The sequence below is a fragment of the Ochlerotatus camptorhynchus genome, unplaced genomic scaffold (assembly GCF_037179485.1).
Source record: "Ochlerotatus camptorhynchus isolate MF236.1 unplaced genomic scaffold, CSIRO-AGI_Acam_v1.1 ptg001242l, whole genome shotgun sequence".
Taxonomy (NCBI): domain Eukaryota; kingdom Metazoa; phylum Arthropoda; class Insecta; order Diptera; family Culicidae; genus Ochlerotatus; species Ochlerotatus camptorhynchus.
In genome coordinates this window covers 1-16344 of record NW_027041583.1, presented here as the reverse complement: position 1 = coordinate 16344, position 16344 = coordinate 1, and the positions used below count along the sequence as shown (strand labels likewise).

Genomic DNA, 16344 nt, shown 5'->3' with positions numbered 1-16344 from the left:
GTGCACATCCGCTACGCGCACGATGTTGTCACTTATGAGATAGATCGCCACAACTTTGCCAAGGGGCCATTGCATCGAAGGGACGTTATCCTTCTTCAGCAAGACCATGGTCCCGACGTGAAACTCGATAGGGGACTTCCTCCACTTAGCTGGTCGTTTCCAGAGATTTTGGACGGAGCGTAGTGTGGCCTGGAAATGGTTGAGGTGATTAGTCGGCACCTGAGAGAGGTCTGCCTCCGGTAAATTAAAGGGAGACTCTCCAAGCAAGAAATGACCGGGTGTCAGGACAGAGAGATCATGCGGGTCGTTGGAAAGAGGCGTCAATGGTCTGGAGTTCGGTATACATTCAGTCTAGGAAACCGCTATGCGCATATTGTCGTAGTGGAGTGGAGCTGCTCCGATGATCTTCAAGAAATACCACTTGAAGGCCTTTACTGCAGCCTCTCATAGGCCGCCGAAATGCGGCGCACGAGGTGGAATAAACTGGAACTCGATGCCCTTCTCCAAACATTCGGTGGTCCATGCAGTGCCGTTGAGTTCTATATGTAGTCACCTTGCCCAAGATTTTGACAACATTGGCTGTTGTCTTCACAAAAACATACGTTGATGGCAACAGTAGTCCACAAACTTAATTTTGCGCCGGCGTCAATCTCACAACGGGTGAGCAGCTTCGATTTACCCAGCCGATGAGACGATTACGCTGATGTCATCCGCATACGCTACTACCAGATCGTTTCCAAACGCTTGTTCGAGTCTGCACACAAGATAATGAAGGTACAGCGCGTTGGATCTCGAGCGAATGAGACGAGATGTAGATCGGCCAGCAATACGCGAGAGTAGAGCGATGAGTTCTTGATTGAATCTGAGCGAGCACATGTTATCGAATGACAATGATGACGGAGGCTGGCTATGCGATCTTTGAGGGCGAGAATGGCTTCGAAGATGTTTCGCTCTGAGTTCAAAAATTTCTGTCTGTTGCTCAAAACATTGTGGGCTCTCATCACTCGCTCCAATATGGTTTTGAGGATGCGAGAGAAGAGCTTGTAGTCACCTTGCCCAAGATTTTGACAACATTGGCTGTTGTTTCGCAAAAACATACGTAGATGGCAACAGTTGTCCACAAACTTAATTTTGCGCCGGCGTCAATCTCACAACGGGTGAGCAGCTTACCGTGCAGAGGATCATCATCGATTGTTTCAAACATGTGCTGCACTCTCATTGGTGAATAAATGGCAGCACAGCGAACAAAAAAAATCGATTAGTTGTTAATCGAGTAATTCAAAAATGGGACAACTCTGATTTTGGTGTGTTTGTTTTGATAAAAAAGAGCGCAAAATTTCATCTCTACCGAGGGGGCAGCAAAACCACAAAATTACCTTGAATACGGGGGGTATTCATTGGATGAAAGGGACCGTGAAAGAGGACACTAAAATAGAAAGTTTTTCTTCCGACAGTTTCATCTTAGAATTCATCTTTGCTTGTAGTCACTGTTGAGAAGCGAAACCGTGTTGTCCCTATCTTTTTTCTTTTCCAGCACGCTGATGTCATCCACAAATGCAGCGGGTAAGTGCTCCATTTAGCAGCAGATTAAGCTCTTGGTGGATTACATTTAATATACGGTGGTAAAACTCCCTCGAGATACTATCGTCAGTGTGCTTGCCCTGATTGCATGTAAAATTTCTTTCGTGGAGACTTCGCTTAAACAGGCTTCATTCAGTGGGTCGTAGGGTGGAACGACTCTCTCGCAAACAAAGTTGTTTTCGAAATTCTCTCTTATTTCTTCCGAGTAGAGGGTCTTGAAGTAATTGACCATGTGGGTTTCGATCGCTTGTGGCTCGGCAATAGTTTCGTGCTGCTCTGTCTTGAGCTGCGTGATGATGGTTTTCCTCCTTCGCCTTTCCCCCAAGCGAAATTTATTTAAAAAAAATATTAATAATAGTGCAATTTGATCAATATTTATTTATTTTTATTTATTTTTAACAATCGTGTAAATGAAATGTATTGACTGTGTGTCCATATCTGGTCAGTCGTGAAGTAGCAACTACGAACTTTACGGTCATCGATGGCATGATTATAACTACTCATGTTAACCAGATTTTAGCAATCGCATAATCTATAACCTTAAATAGCAAATTATTTAATTGTTTCCCCTTTTTTGTATGTCTTTCAGAAAACGCTTGAACGATGCGCTAATTGAAGAAGGTTATGATATCAATCATAATCGCTACCCCGAAGGATACCAAGAAGCACCACTGGCGTACGATGCTGTGTGGAGTGTGGCCTTAGCATTCAACAAGACAATGCGTAAACTCAAGGGAAAGAACTTAAAAGATTTTACCTACACTGATAAAGAAATTGCAAACACTATATATGCTGCTATGAACTCGACGCAATTTCTTGGCGTATCGGTAAGCATGTTTCTTGACAGCTATATTTATGGGGGTATCCAGAGTAGGTAGAAATATATGACAAGCAATGATAAAAAAATGATAAAAGGAAGAAGATGGATTATAATTTTGGATAGAATTTTATAAAACTAGTTTTGAACTCGTTAAAATTTACAACATTAGTTTTTTTTTTAATTTCTCACACTTAGACAAATTTCAAAATCTACGAAATTTGTAGTCTCTATCAATAATAACGATGACTTAGTAGTTTGAAGTGCTGGAGGAAATATTCGAAACAGTCTGTTTCGAATCTTGTTGTGCGTGGATTTCCCATTCACGGTCGGTAATTTAGATGAATCTATAGCTGTACTGACTAACACTTTGAAAACGTGTACCAATCAATTAGTTGAGCAAAAGTTTGTTTCTTTGAAAAACTCGTAGAGCTGGTACAATTTGGATCTTTTGCGTCTTTAAAGTAAGAGGAGCAAATGGTACAAAAAGTTTTGTAGATCAAATAGTGATAATCATTGGAATAGGTACACAATCGCGCTTCTTAGTAATTGCAAACTGCGGTCCATAACTGTTAATGGCACAGTAGAACATTCAGAACTTAAATTGCTTGCATCTAAATTTTATGATTATTTTGTCGAAAGTGTTCCATCAATCTATGAATTCGATGAACCTGACAAAATAAAGCAGCCAGTCAATAGTAGTTGAAGATTTCAAGGCTTTCACCCATTACATTAGATGAACTTAGAGTTATTTGATTTTCATTAGGAAAATCGGCTGGAGTAGATTATGTTAATGCTAGAGTTATTCAAGATTGCTTTCATGTCATTGGCCACATCTTGCTAGACCTTATTCATGAATTATTGCAGGCTGGTCGAATGCCACAAATTTGGAAAAAATACTTAGTGGTTCCTATTCAAAAAGTTGCTGGAACGATTAAAACCGAAGAGTTTCGTCCCATCAACATGTTGCAAACATTGGAGAAAATTTTAGAACTTGTTGTTAAAGACCAGCTGTTGGAGTATTTAAATAGTAATAGTTTGTTTATACCAGAACAATCAGGATATCGAGAATATGCTTCGTTGAATTTAATGTTAGCGAAATGGAAAGACAACTTGGAGCGTAAAGATACGACTGTTGCTGTTTTTTTTTTTGATCTTAAACGCGCATTTAAAACAATGTCTAGGCCCTTATTGATGAGTACAATCAAGTGCTTTAAAATTATGAGTACTTCATATACAGCAATGCAATAGAAAACAGTTATAGTGAGTTTCAGAATTTCATGAAAATTGATATAGTTCTTCCTTTTCAAAAAATATTAAACTTGTATTTTTTTAGGATTTCCGTGTTAAAAAAAAATCAATTTTTTTTCAAAATTGTCTCAATTATAATTTTTACACATTTTTCTTCCGTTGAAAATGAATACCGTGTATCTCCAAAACGATTTCGCCAACATCGCTATTTTTAATATGAAATGTAAAATTAAATGATCCTCAATTAAAAATACTACAATAAGAAGTTGTTGAAGAACCTCGCAGTAAAAATCTAGAAAAAGCATTTGTAGCGTATTTTTGTACAAAATCAAATATCTCTTTAAAATAAACTTAAGTCATTTTTCATTTGAATGGTCAACCGTAAAAATCGGTCGAGAGGCTCAGAAGTTATAAATTTTAGAAAACAGGCATTTTTGAAAAAAAAAAAGATCATTCGGACCACCCAAACACGGACATGGTCCATTAGGGGAATGGCGGAATAAAAAATAGAGGAAATGGCTCAAATGTTGGCCTATGGATCTATGATTATGCCCATCACTAAAAATCTGCCATTTATCAATTTTATCTAGATCATCGACGAGCGTTGACCGTGCCGGACGTGCATTGTTTTCTCTCCGTCGTTTTTGAGCTGTGTTTTTTTTTCCCGTTTCGGGTTTTTCACGCCATCGCGCAAGTGTGCAAGTGATAGTGCTAGTTGATAATACCACAAGCAGCCAGCAACGCTCTTCGTGGAAGCAAGCTTCCCCAGCCGTCCCTGACGGTAGCATTTTTTTCCAATCGTGCCAAACCGAACTGTCAACAACGATCTGCACCACCGGATAGCAGCATAGATCGTCTTCAACATCATAACGTTGTACCGGTGTAGTTAGATAAGTAGCAAATATATTGTATTGCCCTTTGTTCTCGTTCTATCTTTCTTCCTTTTCCCCGTTTTTTTTTTTTGTTTCGATTTCTCCTTCCCTGTGTGTTCTGTGTTTCCTCGTGTGTGTAGTTTTTTTTGTAAATCCATTGCGGTGGTAGTTGCAACGCAATGGATAGGAGTAATGATGGCGAGGGGGCTTCCCTTTCTGCCGTTCCCACTGACGATGAGCAGTCCGATGTGGAAATGAAATCCCGTATGACAAAAAAGAATACCGGAACCATCAAAAAAGGTTAAGCCTTCACCGTCCCCACCTTCTCCCCTCTCACAACCCATACCGTCTCCCTCTACCCCACCTAACCCGTCACCCCCAACACCGACTAAGTCTTCTCCGCCAACATCGCCTATCCCTGTTAAACTAACGCAAGCTGTCCCCCGCCACAAGGCATACCCAGACGCCTCGAAAGGTCTATGGGTTGTTTTCTTCCGGCCCAAGCAAAAAGCTCTAAATGTTAACCGGATCGAAAAGAATATTTTCAATCGTTTCTCGTCCGTGACCGACGTTTTGAAGGTGCGGCCAGACAAACTGCGCGTCACTGTTGCTTGTCGCAAGCAGGCAAACGAGATTGTTGCCTGCGAGCTCTTTACGTTAGAGTATCGTGTTTATATCCCATGTCACGACGTGGAAATAGATGGAGTGGGCACCGAGTCGAGTATGACCAGCGAAGACTTCCTGAAGAGGGTGGTTGGTGTCTTCAAGAACCCCACCCTCCCTGAAGTAAAAATTTTCGACTGCATTCAAATGCAGTCAGCGTCCCTGGATGGGACGAAAAAAAACCTACTTGCTATCAGACTCGTTTCGGGTGACATTCTCCGGATCTGCACTGCCAGATTACGTCAGGATTGGAAGGGTTCGACTTCCTGGGCGGTTGTTTGTATCGAGGGTGATGAACTGCACAAAGTGTAAACAATTACGCCACACCGCTGCCTTCTGCGGCAACAAGCCACGCTGCGATCTGTGCGGCGAGAAGCATGTGGAGGGTGCTTGTAGTACTCCTCCCAAATGTGTTTATTGTTTGGCATCTCCGCATCCTCTCGCAGATTGCCCTAAGTACAAGCAACAGGAGGAACAACTTAAACGGTCCCTGAAGGCACGCTCTCAGCGTTCCTTTGCAGAGATCTTGGAGGCTTTTAATCCGCTTCCCAGAACCACTCCGGAAAAAAACGACAATAATCCTTTCAATCTTCTCCCAGTTGATGAGGACGACGCTGATGCTGGAGGCAATGATGGAAGTCATTTTGTTTTCCAAGGTCCTTCTAGAAAGCGAGCCAGGAATGGTTTGCAGAAAATTAAAAACACCACTAGTACTGACTCCCAAGCCCCCTTGGATAAATCAAGAGGCCGTGGAAATGTCCCGAAACCCGTTCCACCGGGTTGCAAGCCTGTCGATTACGACAAAGCATTTCCGCAGCTTCCGGGAACATCCGGGATATCCCAGTTTCACAGCCAGAACAGCGTAACGCCATGTTCACGTTTTTTGGAATAGTGGACAGCATTCTCGATTTGCTTAAAATCTCTGGCCCTCTAAGGAACATCATTGATATGATGCTCCCAATCGTGATACCTCTTCTGAAGCAACTAGCTTCCAAGTGGCCCCTCCTTGCTTCGATCGTATCCTTCGATGGATAATTTTCCAAAAAACGATACGGTATCTCTCTTACAATGGAATTGTAGAAGGATTTTTCCGAAGCTAGACGTGTTCAAATTCTTGCTAAGCAACCTGAATTGTGATGCTTTTGCTCCGTGCAAAACATGGCTTTCTCCAGACATCGATCTTTCTCTTCACAGTTTTAACATTGTCCGTCTCGATCGTGTAGACTCCTATGGGGGTGTGCTCTTGGGGATCGACAAACGTCACTCTTTTTACAGAATTGTCCTTCCTGCAATTTCGGCTGTTGAAATTGTCGCATGTCAGGTGAATATTTGAGGTAAAAGCCTCAGTATTGCCTCGCTATACATACCTCCGAGAACGGCTGTTTCTCATCGAGCTTTATCGGACATTTGCTCAGTGTTACCTGAGCCGCGTTTGATCTTAGGGGATTTTAATTCCCACGGTACAGGCTGGGGAGAGCTGTACGCTGTCAATCGCTCAACCATCATTTATGACCTTCGCGACAATTTTAACATGACTATTTTAAACACCGGAGACGTAACACGAATAGCCAAACCTCCAGCAAAAGTGAGCAGATTGGATTTGTCACTTTGTTCGAACTCACTATCATTGGATTGCATGTAGGAGGTAATCCAAGACCCCTATGGTAGTGATCATTTGCCCATCAAAATCTCGATCTCTAATGGCTCATCTTCGCAACATCCAACAACATCGCATACGATCTCACGAGAAACATCGATTGGGAAAAATACGTGAACGTGGTCCGTGGCGGCTCAGAATCGGTCGACGTATTCTCTCCTCTGGATGAGTACTCCTTCTTATCTTGCCTCATCGTGGATTGCGCGCTTCAAGCTCAAACGAAGCCAGTTCCTGGTGCTTCCATTCGTAAATGTCCTCCCACTGTGTGGTAGGACAAGGAATGCACCAACGCGAATAATGAGAAGTCAGCTGCGTTGAAACAACTTCGTAAGCACGGTTCCTACGAATACTTTGAGCGGTACACGGCACTGGAGGAAAAATTTAAGAGTTTGATCAAGGCCAAAAAACGCGGCTACTGTCGTCGTCGCGTTAACCGAGAAACTTCAATGAAAACGCTCTGAATTTTCGGCAGGAGAATGCGTAACGCGCATCGTCGGTCAATGAGGACAAGGAGTACTCTAACAGATGGATTTTTGATTTTGCGCGCAAAGTTTGCCCTGATTCGGTTCCGGTTCGAAACAACACTCGCGATACGTCGGTGGAAAAGAATAACATGGACTCCCCGTTCTCGATGCTTGAAGTTTAATTGCTCTTCTTTCATGCAACAACTCGGCCCCAGGAATGGATCGAATCAAGTTCAACTTGCTCAAGAACCTCCCAGACGTCACTTAGAGGCGCTTGTTGAACTTGTTTAATCAATTCCTGGAGCACAACGTTGTTCCGGACGATTGGAGACAAGTGAGAGTTATAGCCATTCAGAAACCCGGTAAACCCGCGTCGGCATTCAGAAATTGTTGGAGAAAATGACTCTTTTTCGTTTGAACAAGTGGGTCGAGGCGAATAGCTTACTCTCAGATACGCAATTTGGATTTCGAAGGGGCAAAGGAACGAATGATTGCCTTGCGTTGCTTTCAACTGAAATCCAATTAGCCTACGTTGAAAAACAGCAGATGGGTTCAGTTTTCCTGGACATTAAAGGGGATTTTGATTCTGTTTGCATCGACATCCTTTCGGACAAACTCCATACCAGTGGGCTTTCACCAATTATCAATAATTTCTTGTACAATTTATTGTCCGAGAAACAAATTAGCTTCTCTCATGGCAACTCGGTAATTTCACGAATTAGCTACATAAGCCTCCCTCAGGGCTCATGTCTAAGTCCCCTTCTGTACAACTTCTATGTTAAAGACATTGACGATTGTCTTGCCGCAAATTGCACGCTAAGGCAGCTTGCAGATTACGGCGTGGTTTTCGTGGTTGGACCAACAGCACCGGACCTGCAAGGACCATTGCAAGATACCTTGGATAATTTGTTAGGGTATCGAATTCTCTCAGGACAAAACTGAGATGGTTGTTTTTTTTTCTAGGAAGCTTTATCCAGCACAGTTGCAGCTTCAACTTATGGGTAAAACAATCACTCACAGCATGTCTTTCAAGTATTTAGGTGTCTGGTTCGATTCCAAATGCACTTGGGGAAAACACGTTGCGTATCTGAGTCAGAGGTGCCAACAAAGAATCAATTTTCTTCGTTGTATCACCGACACTTCGTGGGAGCCCATCCGGAAGATCTGATAAGACTTTTCAAAATCACCATTCTATCAATTTTGGAGTATGGTAGCTTTTGCTTCCAATCAGCAGCGAACACCCACATCTTGAAGCTGCAACGGATTCAATATCGTTGTATACGAATCGCACTAGGTTGTATGCATTCGACGCATACAATGAGTCTGAAAGTACTTGCGGGCGTACTTCCCTTATCAGATCGGTTCGCGGAATTGTCGTTTCAGTTCCTTACCCGCTTGAAGTCATGAACCCGTTGGTGATCGAGAATTTTGAGAAGCTGCTTGAGCGAAATCCGCAAACACGATTCATGAGCTTGTACTATGAGTACATGACTCTGGAAATTAGCCCCTCCCTGTTCAATACCAATTAAGTATCCCACGATTTCAGTTGTTATTCCGTAAGATTCGATTTCACAATGAGGGAGGAAATTCAAGGAATACCAGAGCCTCATCGCCCCCTGATTGTACCATCCATCTTCGCGAACAAATACCGCCACGTCAATGCCGAGAAGAGATTTTTCAGTGATGGGTCCACAATAAATACGTCCACTGGTTTTGGTGTATACAATGATCTCCATAGCGCCTCATATCAGCTTCAAAAACCATGTTCGGTATACGTTGTGGAACTAGCAGCTATATTGTATGCATTAGAGCAGATCTCCTCACGTCCCCCTATTTCATTTTTTTGGATAGTCTAAGTTCTCTGGAGGCTATGCGTTCTATGAGGCCGATGAAGCACTCGACGTATTTCCTGAACGTCACTGAGTGCTTTATCAAACAGCTCACATATCATCACCTTAGTATGGGTCTCTTCTTATTGCTCTATCCCAGGCAATGAGAAAGCAGACTCGCTGGCTAAGGTGGGTACTATGGAAGGCGACATTTACGAGCGACAAATCGCCTACAATGAATTTTTCACAATTGCTCGTTAGCAAGTCCTCATCAACTGGCAACAAAAGTGGAATGATGGTGAACTGGGAAGATGGTTAAATTCGATCCTCCCACAGGTGTCGATCAAACCCTGGTTCAAGGGATTGGATGTGGATCGCGATTTATCCGGGTAATGTCCAGGCTCATGTTCAACCACTACTCGTTAAACGCACACCTCTACCGCATAGGGCTTGTAGACAGCAGTTTGTGTGCCTGTAGAAACAGCTATCACGACATCGAGCATGTTATCTAGTCCTGCAGCTCACATCATGTGGCAAGATCTGAACTAATTGAATCCCTCAGGGCCCGACACCAATTAGAGACGTTCTGGCTTGCCGTGATCTTGATGTTATGAGATTAATTTTCGTATTTTAAAAAAAGGTGCTGATTTGTGTATGTAGTAGTGTTTTGTGTTTTAATTCTCTCATCACTATCCCAACCCAAGTCCCCTCTTGTATCATTTCAGCTGTGCTTTCAATGCTTCGATATCCACAGCACATGCCCGCCAATACAGTGCAGTGACACTCATCAGTCGAAAGAAGCAGAAAGAAGATTTACCAATATCCCTTTCCGCCGGCGCCGGTGGTGTAGTGGTAAGCGTGACTGCTTTCTAATACCCCAATGGATCTGGGTTCAATCCCAGCCGAGGTCGGTGGGAATTTTCTGAGGCATAAAAATCTCTGGGCACGTCTTCCTTCGGAAGGAAAGTAAAGCCGTTGGTCCCGGCCCATGTGTTGTTGTTGAATGGATGCGATATCCTACGCAGGTGTGGAAGCTGCCTTTCTGCACATTCGATTGCTGTCAATAGATGGCAATCGATATCCGTCCAGGGGGAACGACACTCATTTGGATGTATTTTTTCAGTCTAGTAATTACTTGGGATGTTCGGGGAAAAACATAATTGATGGGATTTTTTTGAGTGTGTCGTGTTGACGAAAATAGAGCATGGATAGAAAAAAATAGATGGGATAGATCAGGGAATGGATGTGATGTGAGGGGTGTTAAAAAGTTTCAGATGAATACAAGTCCGAACGCGAAGAGGATAGGTGTAAAAGGTGTAAAAAGAAGAAAAATCTGCTGCAATGCAGCGTCCATAAATTACGTGACGCTTATAGGGGGGGGCGGTGGTCACCTATATCGTTACGAATTATTACATAGGGCAGGAGGAGTAAAGCTTTCCGTTCCGTAACAACGAGAACATTTTGTTTTTTTTTTTTGTTTCTTGATGTAAAGTTTGAAAATACAGGTCAAAAAATGTCATCACAAAATCTTGCTTGCAAAATGGATATGTTTTAATTTTATGTCTTGAGATTTTTGCTATGCTTAAACTTTTGAAAAGCAGGTACCTGATAATACACTGATCTTTTGTTTTTATTTTGAATATTGATAATACAATTACCTAGAAATAAACAAGACATACTGGAATCAAAAATTAATTGAATGAGACGGGCTGGGGAGGGGGGGTTTGTATTTTAGAGCGTTACGTAATAAATAGAGGGGGATCATTTTCAGTGTAACGTTTTGTTCTAAAGGGGGGGGGGGGTCGAAAATATTGATTTTTAGCGTAACGTAATTAATGGATACCGAGCAACATTATACACTCAAAAAATTCAACACGTTTGATCGAAAGGTTTAAACCCTTGATTTTTTAAATGCACAATCACATTTACTTTAAGTGTATTTCACCTTGGTTCAATGTGTTATACACGTTAATTTCTGGTGTTTCAAACTTTGAAATGTTGAAAATCTTTCACTATCTATTCAAGTGTATTGCACATTGAATCACACTACTGTTCAAAACAGATGTATTTAAAGTGTTTCGCATTTCAATGCAATGTGAATTGCTTGCTCAGAAAGGTAAACATCGAAAACAAGAGTTGTGACTTTATCCTATCAACCCGCCTCATATATTAGAACAACCGTGGCACAGTGAGATCGAACGAAGACTCCGGCAGCAGCACACCCCAACAGTCCATGATCGAATCCCAAATCAGACCCATTAAAAAGATATGTGAAAGCTCTGGCCTCTGGAAGTATTGTTTATATATTTGTCGATTAATTATTAGAGTCGGTAAAGTAGAAGTCGATAAAGTAGAATATTGTAGAATATTGAACTATGATGTGCGAAGCTATTGATATCACCATATGAGGCACATAGAATCCAAGTGTGTCACAATTCAAATCCATAGTGTTCAGGCAAGGTTCATAGCATAAGATTCACACATGAAATGGATGTGTTTCACAATAAGCGCAAAATGAAGTGTGAGACACATGATGATGACGTGTGGAATTTTTTGAGTGTAGCTCCAGTGCAGAAAACGGTTCCGTACCAAATAGGTCGAAACTGCACAGCAGGAGGAACGGGTGGTGGCGATGGATCACTAGGTTCCGGTTAATATTCCCAGTTATATTTGGACGGGAATTTGATTCACAATATTCTCGCATATTAGCTCTTTCTTCTTCGAATCCAGCAGCAGCAACGAGCAAAACTTGGGCCGGTTGGAAAAATGACCTGAATTCCTTTTCCATCTGCTCTTATCCATCGAATTCGATCGGTTTGAGTCCGGGAAATGAATGTGCGTTGCCGTCTTCTCCGTGATGCACTTGATGTTGTCCCGCGACCGATTTTAGACGAGTGGTCCGTTATCTTTTTTAAGTTTTCGCACCGATTTTTAACCGGCATAGCCAGCTGACATGCATGTGTTTGTTGTGAAAATTGTTGAAAACTGACAGTGAGTATGGCAGAGTGCTTCGCGGTCGACCTGAAAACTTCGAGAAACTGCATGGCTTGCTTGACAATTTGTGTGCATGCAGAAGGGATAAGTTGGAAATAGAAAGAATAGATATGATGGATTTAAATTTTGTGCACGTTGAAAATTTTATGAGAGATTTTGGTAAAAATGGGATAATCCTGAAGTGTCGTTCCCCCTGTATCCGTCGGTGATTGGCACTAGATTGCGGAACAGAGACCGACGTTAAATAAAGTACAGAATATCCCTTTCCCTTTGTCTCCTTCCAATCCTCTAAATATATGTATTTATTAATCTCGAGTAAACCGCGAGTATTCGGCCCCCATTCTACTAACATTAGTTGTAAAACAAATTATAAAAAATTACATTTAAATTAATTTGGCTCAGCAAAGCTACCACATTTGAGCCTTTACAAATAAATGGATTATAAAAAAAAATATCTCGATGAGCGAGTTCTAAGGACGGTACTAATGGATATTTTTGGTCGCTATTGAAAATTTAGTCGATTGCTGAATTTATGTATGGGCCTATTTAGGCCGACATTAAATTTTTTTATTAGTCAAATTATGATGATGATGGTGGTCCCACCTCTTACCCTTACAAAGGTTTGAGCTGGACGATTTATCTTTAAGATAATTATCGAACTGGTTTAAGTTACAGATATAAATTCCCTCTAGAGTTTACACTTGCTTCACAGCGATAAAAATGTGGAAAAGCTTAGGCGTCCACCTCTCAGCTCGCCTCTTTGTCCACCTAAAATATTCATAAGTATTACAAGCAATCAAGAGTTAATGAACAATCAATAAATCATCCTATTACACTGATAACCCCACAATCTGATGCTATCATAATTTTCAGCTATGTCAGGAATGCTCACGAACCCCCAACATTTGCCAGATAACTTACTACTAACTCAAGGTATCTTCCAAATAAGCTTCAAAATTGCATTTTATTTTTATCAAATGTTAAATTCAGTCCTCTATATTCGTAATACGCGTGCGAGGCTCAAACCGTTTTAGATTACTTTTTTTTTAATTAATCTACTTTTGAATCAAATATTAAAAATCCATCATCACCATCGAGGCGAACAGAAATAGATTTTGCAGTGCTACACTAATTATTAAAAAAAGTCGTTATGACAGCTATCCATATAAAATAATCCGTAGAGATAATATGTATCTATAACTTCGTCAAGATACATAATTTGTCAATTCATAAAAAAAATCACTGGATAACTGTTCAAAAGACAGATTAAACGTGTGAAATGCAGTGTCTTTTAAATTCTGTAAGTGTTGCTGAACGTTTGATATGTCTAGGCATCGGATTGAAAACATTTATTCCTTTATAATATAATGATTTTTGTGAAGCACAAGTCAAAAAATGTGGTGTTCTTGTTTCGGCCGCGTTTCTAGTATTATATCTATAAAAGTCACTTCCTCTTTCAATTCAATCACACAAATATCGAGGAAGCAAACCGTTAACTACTTTAAAAATGAACACCATAGTCAAATATACAATTCTTTACTTCACCGACAACCATTGTAAGGCGTCTAGCATCAAAGTTGAGGAAGTGAATCCATTTCCCCTACGAGTCTAATATTTTTTTATAGGGAAGAACTCATGTTGGGCCGTCGCATCATGTTGGGTCGTCACTCCGCGTGGCGATCAAGTGTGCTATGCGCGCTGCAAACAGACGTCAACAGCAACGCACGGTGGGGTTGAATTCGTGTTTTACGCAACCGTTAATTAACGACCCAACATGATGTGTTTAATACAAAATTGCGACAAAACTAAACAAGATAGAAAATTGGTTTCAAATAGAGAGTTGTAGAGCGCATATTTTAGTAAGACAAAACATACACTTTATTACGTATTTTTTTTTAAATAATAAGGACCCGTGGGAAAACACATCTAAACATTTATCCCTAAAATGTGTTTAAATGTAGTTTACTTAAATTAGAAATTTACTTCTATCGCCCCTTAAATTATTTGTATACATTATATATATATAATCTTTTTCTGCTCTATTTTGCTCCTTTTAGGGATGGGTGGCATTCAGCTCTCAAGGTGATCGTATAGCTTTAACACAAATTGAACAGATGATTGACGGGAAGTACTTCAAATTAGGATATTATGACACACAAGCCGACAATCTCACATGGTTCATCACGGAAAAGTGGGACGGTGGAAAGGTGAGTATCGTACGTATATTTCTTTTTAACTCTATACCTAAACTAGAAAGCGCTTTGTAAACCCGTTTGAAAAAAATTCAACCAGTCTTAATGAAAAAGAAGCACTTTTAAAAGTTTGATACTTATCAAGTTGAATCTAACACACACTATGACCACTCTTACTTATACGCCTTGTAAAATGCATCAATACATTTGCCAATTTCTAATTACCCGATTTTTAATTAATTGAAAATATACAAGAAACTGATTTATATTTCACTGTCTCAACACGCTTATACGTTCATTTTTAAATTTCAGCGGCGCCGGTGGTGTAGTGGTAAGCGTGATTACTTCTTACCCCAGCAGGCCTGGGTTCAATCCCAGTCGGCGCCGCCGCGAAACTGACAACGCTCGTGATCCATAACATATTTAAGCCCCAACCAAGTAACATTAAATGCGGCAAGGTGGCAACAAATGTAATGCCTTCAAAACCATTCTTACTTTCCCGCAATGGACAATTGAAAAATGATTTAGTTGTTTCGAATTGACGAGCACAATTAGCGTGAATCATGCTTTCCTATAACGTTAACTAGAAAACTCTATGAGCATTTCTAGCTCAAATCGTTAAAAAAAATGTCAATTTTGTCTCGACCCCTTCTGATTTGAATGAAACATTGCTCACGTGTTCGCTGCTACTAATGGTTGCATTTTTCATTTAAATATGATTTTTTCCTCCAGAGTAACTTTTGAAAAGGGCGTATAAAAAAATTGATTATTTTTTATTCAAAAAATCATAACTTGAAAACTATTGATCTGATCAAAACGGCATATGAGAAGAAGTTTTAGGTAATTAAATTATCTTTGCGGAAAAAATACACTGAAAGAAAAAACTTCGTAAATTAGTATTTAAAAAACGTAAAACCATGATTATCTCAAAACACCCCCCCTTCGATCTTTATAATTTTTTTTTTCAAGAAAGTTGATGGAATACCCTTGAATTTCGTGAAAAGTGTATGCTGGTAACTTCCTTAAAAAGAAATCTATAATTTTTTAAATTTTTGTTGATTTTTATAAGTTGATGAAAATGCATATTTTTTTGAAAACTAACAATTTATTTGGATTTTACGCATAATTTTCGATAACTTTGCATATGAAAACTTTTTTCCTAAGTCCAGCCGTTCTCAAGTTAATGCAAATTAAAAAAATATAATTATAACAATTTTCAACATTTTAGGCCATTTTCAAATGTTCGTCGAGATGTCCAGCAACGAGATTTTATTTCATGATTGTATATTAAAAAACAAACAATTCATTCTCAGATATAGTAGCTGTCAGACCTACCCGTTTCTATCTAGAGGCAGCGGAAGAGAAGCACGTTGATGTGGTCAAATGAAAGATTTGTTGAGATAAAAAACAGTATATATTTATTATTTTATTTTACAACTCATATTATTTGAATACATTGAATAATTTGGGTGTATCGTTTGAATTAGAGAATATTTTTACTGCAATTTGGTTGTTTGAAACTGGAATATAGCAATGATATTTTCGAGTTCCAGGAATTGGTTTCACTTTCTTAAAAATTGGATCAAATTCCGTGTCAGCCTTTTTGTATTCTTCCGTAGAAACATAACAAAATGACATTTTTGTTTGAAGATCTTCTTTACGACTATTTGCCCAGTCGTACAGTTGTTAAGGGTTCGTTATAGGGTGCTCGTGTTGCTTAGCTAAACTTGCTCTGGTTGCCATTCTCTTAAGGGTACCGCCAATCGCATCTCAAGAACCTTTGCCGTGTGAAGTTGCAAAAAATGCCATTCAATTTCTACATTATGCTTATCTTTAAATCCACAAAGGCTAGCAAAACTTTTTATGTTTTTGTATTGTGATGCTGCTCCATCTGACATAAAAATACACTTTTGGACTGTTATTTGCAACTTTAAAAATTCTAATAATTTTGAGATAAACAACTGAACTGCTACTGTGTCATGCTTTGAAATTGATTTAGGTGGAGGTTTACAACACTTGAAATT

At 40.1% G+C, this 16344-nt stretch overlaps 1 protein-coding gene across 1 annotated transcript in view; it reads left to right on the top strand.

Annotated features, from left to right (window-relative positions):
* LOC135716408 (gamma-aminobutyric acid type B receptor subunit 1-like) overlaps nt 1-14335 on the top strand; it is a gene marked incomplete at its 3' end in the record, with an annotated part of 30140 nt that extends 15805 nt beyond the window's left edge. The window contains exons 4-5 of the mRNA XM_065238968.1: nt 2171-2408; nt 14186-14335. Coding sequence (XP_065095040.1) covers nt 2171-2408; nt 14186-14335 — 388 coding nt within the window. The remainder of the gene's footprint in view (nt 1-2170; nt 2409-14185) is intronic.
* Between the last annotated feature and the right edge of the window lie 2009 nt (nt 14336-16344).